This window comes from Prorops nasuta, unplaced genomic scaffold (genome assembly GCF_024137725.1).
Source record: "Prorops nasuta isolate Cenicafe-Biocafe unplaced genomic scaffold, Cenicafe_Pnas_1.2 PNAS00006, whole genome shotgun sequence".
Classification (NCBI taxonomy): Eukaryota; Metazoa; Arthropoda; class Insecta; order Hymenoptera; family Bethylidae; genus Prorops; species Prorops nasuta.
This window is the reverse complement of record NW_027116803.1, coordinates 2993943-3008532: the sequence shown is the minus strand read 5'-3', so window position 1 is coordinate 3008532 and position 14590 is coordinate 2993943. Positions and strand designations below refer to the sequence as shown.

General features: G+C 30.7%; 2 protein-coding genes across 4 annotated transcripts; one reads left to right on the top strand and one right to left on the bottom strand.

Annotated features, from left to right (window-relative positions):
• The first annotated feature begins 3849 nt into the window (after window positions 1–3849).
• LOC136774045 (arginyl-tRNA--protein transferase 1-like) lies at window positions 3850–8093 on the top strand. Of its 3 annotated transcripts, XM_066728098.1 has the most exons (8): window positions 3851–4581; window positions 4804–4930; window positions 5000–5127; window positions 5191–5603; window positions 5923–6084; window positions 6974–7129; window positions 7320–7754; window positions 7868–8093. In XM_066728098.1, exons 1-8 carry the CDS (start codon window positions 4485–4487, stop codon window positions 8021–8023), a joined length of 1674 nt encoding a protein of 557 aa, XP_066584195.1. In that variant the 5' UTR covers window positions 3851–4484; the 3' UTR covers window positions 8024–8093. The 3 variants fall into 3 exon arrangements, with proteins under 3 accessions (XP_066584196.1, XP_066584195.1, XP_066584197.1); XM_066728099.1 differs by lacking the exon at window positions 6974–7129 and having other exon boundaries at window positions 3850–4581; XM_066728100.1 differs by lacking the exon at window positions 5923–6084 and having other exon boundaries at window positions 3928–4581.
• An 837-nt stretch (window positions 8094–8930) lies between these two features.
• LOC136774621 (sialin-like) lies at window positions 8931–14160 on the bottom strand. Its single transcript, XM_066729029.1, has 7 exons — window positions 14088–14160; window positions 13130–13766; window positions 12650–13054; window positions 12219–12538; window positions 11893–12131; window positions 10937–10942; window positions 8931–9077 (listed from the first exon to the last, which is right to left on the bottom strand). Exons 1-7 carry the CDS (start codon window positions 14158–14160, stop codon window positions 8931–8933), a joined length of 1827 nt encoding a protein of 608 aa, XP_066585126.1.
• Between the last annotated feature and the right edge of the window lie 430 nt (window positions 14161–14590).

Sequence of the window (14590 nt, the reverse complement as noted above, 5' to 3'; positions counted from 1 at the left end):
AATATTAAAATTCCCCTATGTGAACGTGTTGAGAAATTCCTTTTTCATTGTACAACAAAGTGAAATCCATGCTCCAAAGATTTTTTTTTAATTCTGTTTCTTTCAATTTTTGCTAAATATGCAGTTTGAATTTCTTGTCTTGTCTGATTAGTGTCTGTTCGAATTACCGTGCAAGAGCTTTTCATGCAAAAACTCATTGATAATGATGGAGTCATTTAATCTGTGAAAAGCTGCTTTGACATTGGATATAATAAGCTTGAACAAAAAGAGGAAAGCAGGATAATTTAAACTGTAATGGTGACATTGGAAAATACTACGTAATCATGCTCGTGACTTAATTATTAATAGAATATATTTTACGAGAAGTTTAATAATACCATAGAGGAACATTGATATTTTATGATCTTGTTGTTCTCAAATTGTGAAGAGAAGAACAATAGAACAGCAAGATAAGATATTTTTCAACGAATAGATTCGTTTGTACTATATATAGAAGAGTAGTATTTTATCAGTGCAATTGGCATTGGAGAAGCTAGCACGAGGTAAGGAGAGATTTTCTTCTCTGAAAGGGCACTAATACTGAAATAACATAAGTAGATACGTCCTTTCATAATTGACTGACTATATGTCTACTTGAACTACTACGCAAGAGTTTTCCAGGTTAAAAACTCATCGATAATGATAGAGTCATTTAATCTGTGAAAAGCTGCTTTAACATTGGTTATAATAATCTTTAATTAACAACAATAGAAAGGCAGGATAATTTAAATTAAGAGAATGACATTGAAAAATACTACGTATATAATAATCCTAGTACTTTATATCATTATTTTGAATAATATTTTTAGCACATTTTACAGAAGCTCTGACTATGTTACTGGAAAATTGATATTTTATGATCTTGTTTTTGTATCCAAATTGCTAGCAAAAGAACGATAGTGTAGCAAGATGGGATATACATTTGCACGAATGGATTCATTTATATCATATGGAAGGATGATATTTTAAGATTCAGTGGAATTGGCATTGGAGAAGCTAACATGTAACAAGGAGAGATTCGTTCTTTGGTGGAACCATTTGCTATTGAAACAACATTAGTAGAGACGTCCTTTCGTAATTGTCCTATTTTCGATGCAACCGCTGCACGGAACGCTTGCGCATTTCACTTTTGATACAAGTAGTAAAAAGTATATTTACGCAGTCTGCCATAACAGGGTTAAACTTATCCTGTGAACTTTTCTGACTTATTATATCGATATAAATAAAAATCCTTAAACTCACTAAATTGAAATACGATTGTATTACCTGAAAAGTCTTCAACAATATAAAGTATATAGATATAACAGAGTAAAAGTAGTCTGATAATTTATTTTTCTTATTTTTTCATCAACTCTCTTCACTTCTTTCACTCGGATAAAAATTAAAATGAATCTAACAATTAAAAATTACAGGCTCGAATCTTGCACGAAAGCTTGTCGAGTAGAAATTAAATTCACCATGATATACCAATTAAAGTTATTTTTGGAATCTTTTAGAATCGGATAAGCACACCTTTGATAAGTGGCAGTGGTATACTATCAGTTACGAGTTAACTTTTTCCCTTAACACGATCTCAGGAAGTCGTGCCTAGGCTTATTTATAATCAGCCCATTGTTTATTTTTAACAAAATTTCGTGGCCAAACTTAATCTCGCGATCTTAAAATAAATCGCTTTACTCGAGCTACTGGATTGGCCATTACTCGAAGAACAGGAAATAAAAAGTTCAAAAATAAACTTATTGGGTGATTTTGCCAGGGAACCTTCAAAAATAAATGAAGGTCAAATATTGAGTTTTTCCTTTTTCCTTTTACCAAAAGGTAAAGAGAATCGTATAACGTGTGTATTATCAGATATATTGAAAGGAAATTCGCGACGAAGCGACTGCTGCAAGAGCCATTGAGCTATTTGAGAACACTCGATGGTAAACTATTCCCTATCGAATTATTCCATGTGCACTCGATAGTTGGGGTGAAATAATGCGAAAGTTTGCGCCTCTGTTTAATCGCAGAGAGGACAGATTTGAAAAGGAAGAATGGAAGGAAGGAAAAAGAGAGGGGAGAAGTCGATAATGTTAGTTGTAAACAAAGGTTAAGGGGAAAACAAAGTGAAACTTAATTTACCGTACGATACCTTATTTATTTGGAAACCAGTGAGCAAACATGGATACAGCTCTAATTCTCTGGAAAGTCCCTTAGGAAGGGTTCGCAAAGGGTTCTGGAATTCAATATAGCAAAATGCTGTAGGTCTCAGCAAAAAAGAAACCCTATTTTCTATTAGTTATCCCAAGTTCGTCAAACTCTTTCTTTTCTCCACAGAATAATTGCTCCAAGAATTTATATACGCACAATATTATTAAAATTCTACTGAGTTAGTAAAAATCGCGTTTTTACTTTTTTATAAAAATTGTTCTAGTATTTCTCATGAATTAATTTTATCTAGAGCAATTATTATTCGACGAGCACACTTATTGCATAACCATTGAATAAATTGTGAAGGCTAACATCCAATGAGACTCTTATTATTCATCAATAGCAATTTTAGATAGTGTCAGCGACAGCTCATGTTTGAATAATTGGATTTTTTGAAAGGACTTGATAGAGATTCTAGACTACTCGTTTTCTGTGATGCGCAGTTCCATCCTGAAGGTCCTTCTCCCAGTTTCTGCGTACCTATTGACGTCAGAAGTTGGCTCGGAGTTTTCATGGCGTCGAATCACCACTTGCCAGGGGTAGTTTAGTTGTCGAGAGTGTTAGGTGGGGTGTTGCATGAGTAAACGTGACATCAAAAATAGACTAGGGGCGGCGAACCTTGAGGACCAAATCAACACGCAAAATAGCTATTGTATATCTATTAGGAAAAACCAAAATCAATATAATTATAATCAATTAAATGCTTTATTAAACTAGTATTTCATCGTAATGACATAAAGATCATGTTTATTCGTTTAAAGTAATTTAACAGTGAGAATTATTAAATTTTAATTATTTACTAAATGTATGCAGACATTAGTGATTCTTCATGGTTGAGAAAGTGTGCATTTTTGAAGAATGAATAAATTTTTACGGGCTTAGTTTAACTGATCGTAGATCTATTGATAAAGGTAACTGATAAGCTAAAGGAAGGGAATCCCGAAGGAACGGATCGATACTTCCCGCGACATAGTAAAAGACGCCTGTTGATACGACACGTAACGTTATTTCAATTCATTCATGAAAATGTACAACGTGATTTCTTCTCGTTCTTTCAAACAGTATAACCATTCGAAAAGTTTCAGATCTCGACAATCAATTACTTATATAGGCTGCACATTTAAAATCTTTCAGAACATATATTATATGTGTTGTAAGATGTTTGTATTTTTTGTAATTATAAAGGATATTCAAATTTTACTTAAGGCCTTTCGAAACCTCTTATTATTTACATTCAAAGATTTCAGAGAAGTCTTATGTAAAAATGTAATATCTTTGTTAGTTACACAAAAATAAACATAAATAATTTTTTAATATATATGCTTTGGGACGTATGTGTGTGTTGCGAACTGCATGTATATGTTATGTCTAAATTTTAAAGTTGGTATGAATTAAATTATTGCTTATTCAACTATATAATTTACCTACTTACAAAAGCATTTGTAAAGTTAAATCCAATAGCAAAATGGTTGAAAAAAAAAGAAAGTAATTATAATTTATGTAAAAATCTGATATTTCTTCATTCTTTATTTTTCGCATAGAAGCGCACTTTTAGTTGCGAATCAGCTGATTGATTAGTTGCCAACTTTTAATTCCGATCTGTTGATAGTCGAGGTCGAGAGTCGTTTTCTCATTTTATTTCGAATTCTGGAATTTCGGAAATATAGTTCATTTCATAACAGCAAAGTGTGTGGTATAGTATAATAACTAATATCTTACTCAATATGTGTACTTAAATACTCTTTGTGTAATTGTGTATATAGCTTATACAGTTTAGAATCAGTGTATTTGTGTGTGTATATATACATATATAACACATGCACAAAGCTAAATTAAAGCTTTCAATAGTTTCAACGTCAATCATACAAGATACTGAAATCAATACTCTGACTGTCATTTCAGTTACTTCATTATCGTTTACCTTTTTATTAAAATCTTATCTTTCCATACATTAATGTTTTTTAGAATAAGAAACAATTACAAACATGGAGAAATATATGCAGACGTAAACCTGTGTGAACTGTATGAGTATTGTATAAATGAGATTCTGAGATATCGTTATGACACGTTTGGTTGGAGTGGGTTGGAGTTAAAATACGTTCAAAGGTTTAGTGACAGAGCGATTTAATTCTTCTGTATTCTTTTTAGTTCTAGTAAAAGCATAAGTAAATTAGTTGAAAATAATTTGTATAAACTAATGATTTCTTAATTGTATACCTGTAAATAAAAGAAAACGAGTAACCTAAAGCTTGAAAATGGCTCAGCAATGCTACAGTATTGTTCAATACTATGCTGAACATGAAAAATATAAATGTGGTTATTGTAAAAGCCCTGATACTAATTATAGTCACGGTAAGATACCTTATTTTTGAAACGTAATTACTTTTGTTGATCATATAAATATTCGTCTTTTCCCTTTGAATCGAAATTTAAGTTATAAAATTTAGTAAAGCAACTTAACCTCATACTTCAACCTATAGTGCTCTTTTGTATTCGTTAACTATTTATTATTACAACAAAATAAAAATATTGACTGTACCATATAATATGCAAATTGTATTAATTCTTACATAGGAATGTGGGCTCATTCATTAACAGTCCAAGATTATCAAAACTTAATAGACCGAGGTTGGAGACGTAGTGGTAGTTATTGTTATAAACCTACAATGGATCAAACGTGTTGTCCAATGTATACAATAAAGTAAGCAAAAGTTACTTTTATTCTTATTGTGTTGTAAATTTTTAAATTAATTAATATTAATTTTTTTAGATGCGAAGCTTTAAAATTCCAAATAACTAAGTCACAGAAAAAGATCTTAAAACGTATGACTAACTTCTTACGGAATGAGTTAAAGAAGGATGATATGGATACTTCATCTTTTCAGCAAGATCCTATGGGTTAATATAACTTTAATTAAGAAAATTTTATTTTGTTAAATAATAAACAATCCTTTGTTATAGATTTTAATGGTGAAGAAGTGAAAATATATAATAAACATTTTGAAAGAGCAGAGAAGGATGCTTCTAAAATAAATACCAACTCTATTGATAGAGAATTAAGTAGTACTACTATTTTAAAAACTGATAAAAGCTCTAAATCAGTGTTAAGTGCTAGTACAAGTACAGAATTAACAAGATCAGTACATAGTCAAGGAGATAGTATGAGAACTGATGAAAAAGTAGTATTGCCGAAGAAACCAGGTTGTAGAAAAAGAAAGTTCTTAAGACTAGAGCGCAAACGAAATAAACTTCTAGCACAAGGAAAATCAACAAAAGAAGTAGAAACTATTCTTAAGGAAAGCAAAAATCCAAACACAACCAAAACCTTAGAAGAATTGTTTGAGGAAGTTTTTCAAGGCGAACAAAAGCTAAAGGTATTATAATTTAATAGTTATTAATAGTAAAGCATAAAATTATCTTTCTAACTTTATGTTTTAATTGGAAATAATTTATAATATTTTCATTAAATATTAGAGCATTTCAATTTATTAAACAAAATTTAAAAATGGTCCTCTTTTCTCCAATTTCTTTTTCTACCAACTAAACAAAAAACAAACATTTTATATCTTTGAAAATTAATTCCAGTTGTTTGAATAATGCTTTGGAATTTGATAAATTTATATTTTTTTATGGTAGCTGTTGTAAATAAGTTTTATTTGGTCTAATTCATTCTAAATTAATAAATTTTGAAAGTTAAAACTGGTTAGAACAACACCGATGAGTTCTGGATACATAAAAAGTGCAAAAGAATCTTATGAAGTCTATAAAAAGTATCAAACAGTCATACATGGAGTAGAGCCATCCGAAGTTACAGAGCAGCAATATACAAAATTTCTAGTGAAATCTCCTCTGCAGGTAAAATTACTACCATTGTTCAACGAAACGAAAATTTCATTAAATATAATAAAATGATGCATAGTATACTTTTATGATACATTACATGATTGGAGCAAAGTGGACCTTCTGAATTCAAGAAAATATTACAGATAGAAATGTCATTGAATTACTGATTACGTTTTGTAAATACATGGTCAGAAAAAAGTCCTAGGAAGATTAAATATTTTGCAAACTATGCACTTTAGAAATAAATCTGTAATAAACTTCTAACTATTAGTTTTATAAATTCATCAAAAGATGTCTTTAGCAAAATCTTCGGTAGAATGTTAAAGGTCATATGAAGGTAATCTCGAATTTTACAAAATGTAAGACTTCAATTTTTTATTACATTTATCGTTCTCTAAGAACACCACACTAATTAGTGAATATAGCCTTTAATTCAGACGCTAAAAAGATATTTTCATTTAAGATTAGAATCAGGTGAACAAATACACGTAAGTACGCGCATCGGTTGCGCGCACGGTTTTATCGCAACTCACATCTATAAAAAATTTCAAACCCTAATATCTTGCGAACATATACTTTAAACAATACATTCACGAAATGTTTTGGAAAACTACAGAGATATGCTACAAGAATATACGAATAAAAAATAGCGGTTAACTTATAAAAAATTCGTGGAGATCTTCATATGACCCTTTACGCTTCATCCAGGGTTATAACAAATATAACCTTTGATACATCATTAAAATTACTTTTAAGAAGTCTATTATAGATATTTTCTTTAAATGCGCTGTTTTTGAGGTATTCGAACGTTCTTGGACTTTCGCTAGACCGTGTATAATATTTTTAAAATATTATTACGCGTATTAACTTTTGCTCTAAATATCTCTTAAAAATTTATTAGATGAAATTGGTGAGATTAAACTCAGAAGAATTTTATAATACACTTAATGCAAGCGTTAGTCTTTATACAAAGTATCAATTAAAAATACATGGAGATCCACCGGAAGAATGTGATAAAAAATGTTTCTTGGACTTCTTTGTAAAGACTCCATTGCAGGTACACTTTGTAATCAATCTTTTATTATTATCTTACTCTTTATTTGAAGTTTGATCACATAAGATGCACAAACTCCAAGTTTGATTAATATTTCATATGGTTTATTAGAGATAAGAATTATTTAATACAAATATTTCTATTTTTAACAGTATTTCTTCACATTCAATTTTTATTTTTTATAATCTTAAAGCAATGGAAACCAGAAGGTGATCTTCCCGAAGGATACGGCTCATTTCATGAACAATATTGGTTAGATGGTAAATTAATTGCGGTTGGAGTTATAGATATTTTACCTCTGTGTGTTTCGAGTGTTTACTTCTTCTATGATCCAGACTATTCCTATTTATCCCTTGGTACGTTCAGTTCATTGCGTGAATTATATTTGACAAGACAATTGAATAAGATACAGAATAATCTGAAATATTATTATATGGGTTTTTACATTCACTCATGTCCGAAAATGCGTTATAAAATGCGTATGAGGCCTTCAATGCTGTTATGTCCGGAAACATATTTTTGGTGCGATGCAGAATCTAGCTTAAAGAAATTAGATAAAAATAAATATAGCAGATTAAATGATGATCCGAACGCTATAGACGATGATGGAGTTATTGATATTGATAAGGTATTCTATAATATATTTCATTCTATTATATATCATGATTTTTGAAAGCTGATGTACAGAGAAATTTATTTTTTACCATTAAATTATTTATCTTCCATTTTTATAATTTTCAGATATTGATTTTGTATAAAGATGTTGCAATGCCATACAGAATATACCAATCGAATATTCCTTGGAACGAACTGCAAGAGCAGAAAGAAGAAATCAAGCAGTACATTCAATTAGTAGGAATGAAATGCGCAAAATCCATGTTACTTTATCGCAGTTAAATTAAATCCGATGTAAACTATTTAACATAATTCTATAGTTTTATGAAAATAAAAAATGTTTAATTTGTCAGACTGCATAATAATGTAACATAATTCTTGTGCTTAAAAAAAAAATTAAATCATAATTTGTAAGAATAATTTAATTTAAAAGACGAAAAAAAAAATTTAATAATAAAATCAAAACTATTACTAAATGTTTTATTTATACTGTTTACACATAGCATTTATAAAATTGAGGTACATATATACTACAAATAAGTTTATCAGCTGAAATGGTAAAGGTGATTTTAAAGAGACAACGCAAACGGTAGAGTTTGCAAATTAGCGTACTTTAATAAAGAAAGGTGAATTTTTTCTTAAAAGATAATAATTTGTTTGAAGATGCACAGTTTTTAATAAATGACGTAACCATTATTTATAGTATTCATTGCCAAGTTTCGTGATTCAACACATTCAAGTCTTGGTACTATTATATGTATAAAAACATGCAATTTTATTTCGTTTCCTCTTTAGTTTTTAAATTGTACGAGAATTAAACATTTATAAATTAAGGTTATTCGTTTGTAATAATAATAATTTTTAACTTTAGACAAATGATATTTTTAATATAGCTAAATTTGGTTTAAATTCATTTATAATGTATTATTCAATATCATTGTTTTTGGTTAATAAAGGAAGTTGTAAGTTTGTAATAAATATTATTACAATAAAGAGCAGATGATAAAATTTTATTTTCTAATTGTTGATCAATTTGCAGTAAGAATAGTTTGATCATAAAAAAATACACATGACAAATAAATAAATATTCTATAAACGAATAATAAAATAACCGTACAAATGTATTTAAAAATATATATACATTCAATAGAGGGAGAGAGTTTTATAATTTTTGCAATTATTTAGATTTTCAAAGATTTGCTTCGACATCTGACTCCGATATGATTTCGTTCCATTTCTGTACCTTTCCACTTCCACCAACAACAAAAATCAGCATACTCAAAGAACATACAATTGCTCCGACCAAAAATACTTTCTGCCAATAATCGATCGATGGCTTCTAAAAAATTTAAGAATATTAAAATATGAACTGATTATCTCAGGCTTTAATATAAATTATATAAAGTTTTTACCACATAAAAACTTTAATATGCTACGAACTTATATGTTACAGTTCTACAATTAATACTGAAAAAGACTATTATATGGTGATGCAAAATAGCTAAATAACCGTATTTCATGCACTGTATTTGTATACGATTAGCATTCAAGATGATTAATTCACAACCAATTAAAAATGTTCTCTTGCAAAGTAAGTAAAAAATAACGAAAAGCTTGCAGTTATGCAGCACAAATGCAACAAGAATTACGTGATGAGAAAATACGTAACAAGCAATCGCGACTTTACCACAGTGTCAAATTTTTCAAATAAAGCCAAATGTTTTTATGTTAGAGATAGACCAATTGTTTGAAGTTTCACAGATTTTAGTAATAAGCATATACTGTAACAAAATGCGTATGAAAAGTTTTAATAAAGAATTATCATATTGCAGCAGGTAATCAGATTAAAATATCTCATTTCCAATTAATCTCTAAATAACTATAATGAAAAGAAGAATAGTTGTTGCTATTTAGAAATTGTTAATATAGTCAGAAATTTGAACACTTGTTAATCAAGCTAATGGCATAAACGATGAAATATATAACACATAATTTTTACATTCTGTTTATAACACATAGGTTCAAGTAATATTTAGGAATGCAATACGTTCAGGCAGTACTGTTATACCTTCTCCTATTTTTCCTGATTTCTTATTTCGCCATGGAATATTACACAAAATAATTAGTAGACAATTTTATCTTTATCCAAGTAGGACAAGTTAAATGATTGCTTCTTGTTATCATTATTGATGCAGTATGATATGTCACACAATTCCCCAGTACCGCTCTTACTATATAATTAAACAGTATAATAGAAGACAGTACTAAGGCATCGAGAGTATCATTTGTATGATGCATGTCGATAAATGATTACTCTGTATTTTGAATGATTTTAAATTTGTGTCATGATTCAATATATTGGAGTTATGTTGCACAGAACAGTTCTTTCAAAACTTTCTTATACAGTGTTTTTACTCAAATTTAATGCAATGAATCATGTATACTACAGTTGGTTTTACTATACGTACTATTTCTAGGAAAGTATGAAATATGCAAACAAATTTCAATAACGTTGTTAATATATTTCAGTTGAAATATCTTTTGGTCCCAAAAGCCTGATACATTATTGCAAATTCAATTTTACAAGGGATGATTATACTAGTATCGATAGCAAATGAGAGTCTACGATTTCACATATGCAAGAATAATAGTTTCAGCCCTACAGTGGCTGTCTATTTTTTTGGAAATGTAAAAGGGAAGAAAAAATGTAGATGTTTCATTATAATTTAGGTGTGCATATGGTATAATTAAATATAGTAAAAAATCATTGAGATTGAGTTTGTATCTATAAGGCACACTGTATTTTAATTATTACCATTTCGCTGTGGACTACTTGGAAACCGAAGATTATAAATATAAGGGTACAAATCAACTTTACATTAATCTTGAAATGTGCATTGCAGCTATATTGTTGGTAAAGTTCTCGATGATCGAAGCGTACTTATGATTCCTCCAGACCATTTGTAGTACGAAGGCATCGAAGGGACCGTCTTACCTTTATTAGACTATTTCATAAAATTTAACACTTTTTTGGCGAATATGTTGCGTTTGACGTGTCGTGAAGCATGATTGAGTTAACAAACTACTGATAGTTATTGAAAGTATAATCTAAGCATAACAAGATAATGAAATATTTTTTTATCAATGTCTGGACCAAAAATTTCACTACGAATTGCGCCTAGCAATCATAATAACTCCATACTACTCGTACTATGCTTTTTAACAATATAGTACAAAGCCGTAATGAGGTATCGAGTGTACCACATATGTTACAAGACATTTCGACTACATTAGTTTTCACTATTTTGTATGAAATGATTTCCTGAAGTATGGTTGTCTGTATTGCACATGAAAAAAATTATACACCACTTTGTTACTTTTTATAGCGAAACCCTCCTATCTTCACTTTGATTAGTAAAATAATTTTTATGAAGTTTAGTAATGAATGTGGAATGAAAATTCTGTGTGTATGTTGAGAATAAAATGTAAATTTTTAGACCAGACTAATTAATGGCGACGTTTACTCGTAATTCCTCAATGCTGATCGACCTATGGGATAAACTATATAGTTATCATGTAGTGCTGAGGTATCGAGAGTATATTCTTGTAAAACCTTCTTGCCCTAGTTAATTACCTCCCTTCATCTGACATCGTGATATTTTTTCAACGACACCCATACTTAAAACTGCGCACACGCGCTATCCTTAATACTAAGTGTAAATTTTTCAAGTTTGTAGGCGTATGTACAACTTCGAAAAGAAAAATCAGTATCAATGATAATGACGTTGATAAAATTTTAGTAGTCATGCAAATGATGACATGTACGCACAATTCTTCCATATTCCTCGTACCATGGATCTAGGCAACATATAGTGCAAGACCTTACGCGCGAAGGGTTCGAAGGTACTACATTCTCAAGCATGTCGACTCTAAATTTCAATTATTCAATAATGTGCATGTGATTTTAAAAAAACTATTACACATATAAAATTCAAGTTGCTTAAATCATATACTATTAGCTGCTATGAGATGGTTTTCAAACTGAGAACCAGATAACGTATAAGCGACATTAGCATGATGAGAATGAACAGAAGCATTTATCGTTAAATTAAAATCAAAGAGATTAAAAATGAATGCGCACTTACTACGACTGGCATAATAAATTCTTGAACCATTCGCGATATGATTATTCCACTAACACCCCCAACACTGTTCATGACTCCATAGAGAACACAAGCAAAATTTGGAGACAAGTCATGATTGTTTAAGAGAATAGCGACACTAGCTGCACCATTAAAGGCAAGAGCCAAAAAGAAATAGAAATTCGTCAAAAATTCGTGGCAATTAGCATAGGCAGCCATTAGCAGCATTATCGCTGGTATAAAATGGGCTAGATTCAAAACAAAAAGTAATTAGTAATAAGTAATTAAGTAATGATACAATTTTCTACATATACTTGTATAAATTGATAACGTACAAAATAGCGTTGCACATTTTCTTAGTCTGGTTATGGACATTATTCTTTTTTCCATAATTTTGTCAGCAATCCAACCGAATCCAAATGCAAAGAGCATCCTTCCGACCCACGGCATACTACACATTATACCGCTCTCGGTAAGGTCGAAGCGTAGCACCTTCTTCATGTACATCATCATAGTGTTTTGATATATAAATATCAAGAAGAGATTTCCGAAGTGACAAAAGACGAGGCTAATAAAAGGTATCGATGTACAGATCTGCTGAATGGGTATCTGTTTTAAGGTCAACTTTTGTTGAGATACAGTGTTAGCCTGGGATCTAAATTCAATAATTGATCAAAAGGAGCTATGACAATAATAAATATAATTTTTAGAAGAAGAATAGAAAGGGATGCGAAAAATGGTGCAAGGACTGAAGACTGAGACGTACTTGAGAATATATTCTTTTTCCTCGTTGGTGATTCCAGGGTGTTCCGATGGTGAGTCATATACGCTGTTGGCCCAGATGATTACCCAGAATAACATAAGCATTGATGGAATATACCAGCCGAATACCCAATGCTCGTTGGCGGCAAAAGTGATCAACAGAGGGTATGTAAAGATGGTTCCAAATGTACCACCTAACAGAGACCAAACAAATCTTGATTTTTCCTGCGGCGGAGCCCATTTTGAAATCAACGCGTGACACGCTGGAAAAGTAACTCCTCCGGTTATTCCAACTATCACCCTGGAACATAGCAGTAATCTCCAGTGTGCCTCGGCTATTATTGGCGTTACTAACGAAACCATTGCTGCCACCAGAGATGTCCACATAACTGCGTTTCTTGGTCCCCATCTATCGACAGATTAATTATCGTCCCTTGATCTATTTAAGAAAATAATTCAGCATTTTATCTGCACAATCACTTACTTTACAGTCAATATACCGCCAATGAGGTTTCCTGGAACGTTCCCGTAAGAATAAGCTTTGACCAGTTGACTTTTGAGCCTGTCTGACCAAGAGTACTTTTTTTTAATACTAAATGAGATTTTCTCTGGTGGCCATTTCATTTCGTCTGTAAAAGGATAACGGTCTAATAAATGTGAGTTACTCATGTCAGCATCTGGTCCGAATAGAAAATATTTGTTTTGCAACATCCGATTGGACATTTCGGTGTCGTAGTTTCGCGAGATGAGTTTAATCGCATTTTGCAGGGTGTCTTTCTTATCATTGTCGTTATCGAACAGAGTTATTGAGGAAATATTAATGATATGTCCTTCTAACGAGGCATTTAGGTCTCTTTGATTTATTCCAGGTACGAATCGCTTTGTTCTGGATGTAAGGGGCTTATCTATTATTGTTGTTAAATCTGGTGTTGCTGCAAAGGTGGTCGTGGAAAGAGGGTAAACTATATAGTTTTCCATGCCATGGCAACTTCCAATAATATCTTGCACAGTGTTTACCGTCATTGGTACTATCAAGATTGGCATCTGCAGTCGAAACATGTAGCTTGTCCAGCAACATGTGAACATCATTATGCACACCACCAATCGCGTTGGAAGCCATTCTAAAATGCAATATTTTTTTATTTATTGCATTAATTCTCAAACCAGAATTCATATTGAACTTTTCACTGCTTAATGTTTTCTTATATTACTTTCATAAGATTATTGCGATAATTAAATCTGTCCCGCTGGCAGAGATAATGTATTTTTCTAATTCAACATGCGGTAGTTAATCGTTGAATTATAGCGTATCGCTCGTTAAATCAGCCAAAATGGTTCAGAGCAAATATCACATAGGACAAAGGTTATATTTTTGCTTACTTATTTGCCCGTAAAATTTAGTTAAATTTGATGCTAGATGCTATGACAATTTAAAAACTTACGTAGACCACTCCATACTTTTTGTTCAATCAAATAATTGTGGGACTGCTGGGTTGCTAAATTTGGGTTCGCCATAATTACCAATAATAATCTGAATATGGCCAGAAATAGTGTTATAAGATCGATAAAAGAAAAAATGATGGTTATTTTATGCGAAAGAATTTCTATAGCTTTTAGATCGAATTAATTCACTCAAAACAGGCAAGTTTAAAAGTGAATATAACAGGCAAAAATCTGAGCGCGGAAATTTGTGTTGGCAGCATCGAAATCCATCCGAAAAGTGATGTCGCTTGAAGATAAAAATGATAAAATGTCTTCATCTTACATAAGTCATGCTGAGTATTATCTGTTGAGCATTTTATTTTGACATCTCAAGTTGTTTTATATAAAATATTTATGAATTAATGTATTTTTCATTGTATTGGTGTAGTAATATTGAAAGTGGTGTTAATTAATCTAGAGGAATAAATATACATAAATTATTTAATTAGTGTAATATTGAGAA

Bases quoted from the DNA above. Each gene is read 5' to 3' on its own strand.
- LOC136774045 (XM_066728098.1), top strand. From the start codon at position 4,485: ATGGCTCAGCAATGCTACAGTATTGTTCAATACTATGCTGAACATGAA. The intron at 5,128-5,190 runs GTTAATATAACT...CCTTTGTTATAG, and splicing joins TTTTCAGCAAGATCCTATGG to ATTTTAATGGTGAAGAAGTG. The intron at 5,604-5,922 runs GTATTATAATTT...AAATTTTGAAAG, and splicing joins AAGGCGAACAAAAGCTAAAG to TTAAAACTGGTTAGAACAAC.
- LOC136774621 (XM_066729029.1), bottom strand. From the start codon at position 14,160: ATGGCGAACCCAAATTTAGCAACCCAGCAGTCCCACAATTATTTGATT. The intron at 13,055-13,129 runs GTAAGTGATTGT...ATCTGTCGATAG, and splicing joins GGCGGTATATTGACTGTAAA to ATGGGGACCAAGAAACGCAG. The intron at 12,132-12,218 runs GTACGTTATCAA...TTTTGAATCTAG, and splicing joins AAAATGTGCAACGCTATTTT to CCCATTTTATACCAGCGATA.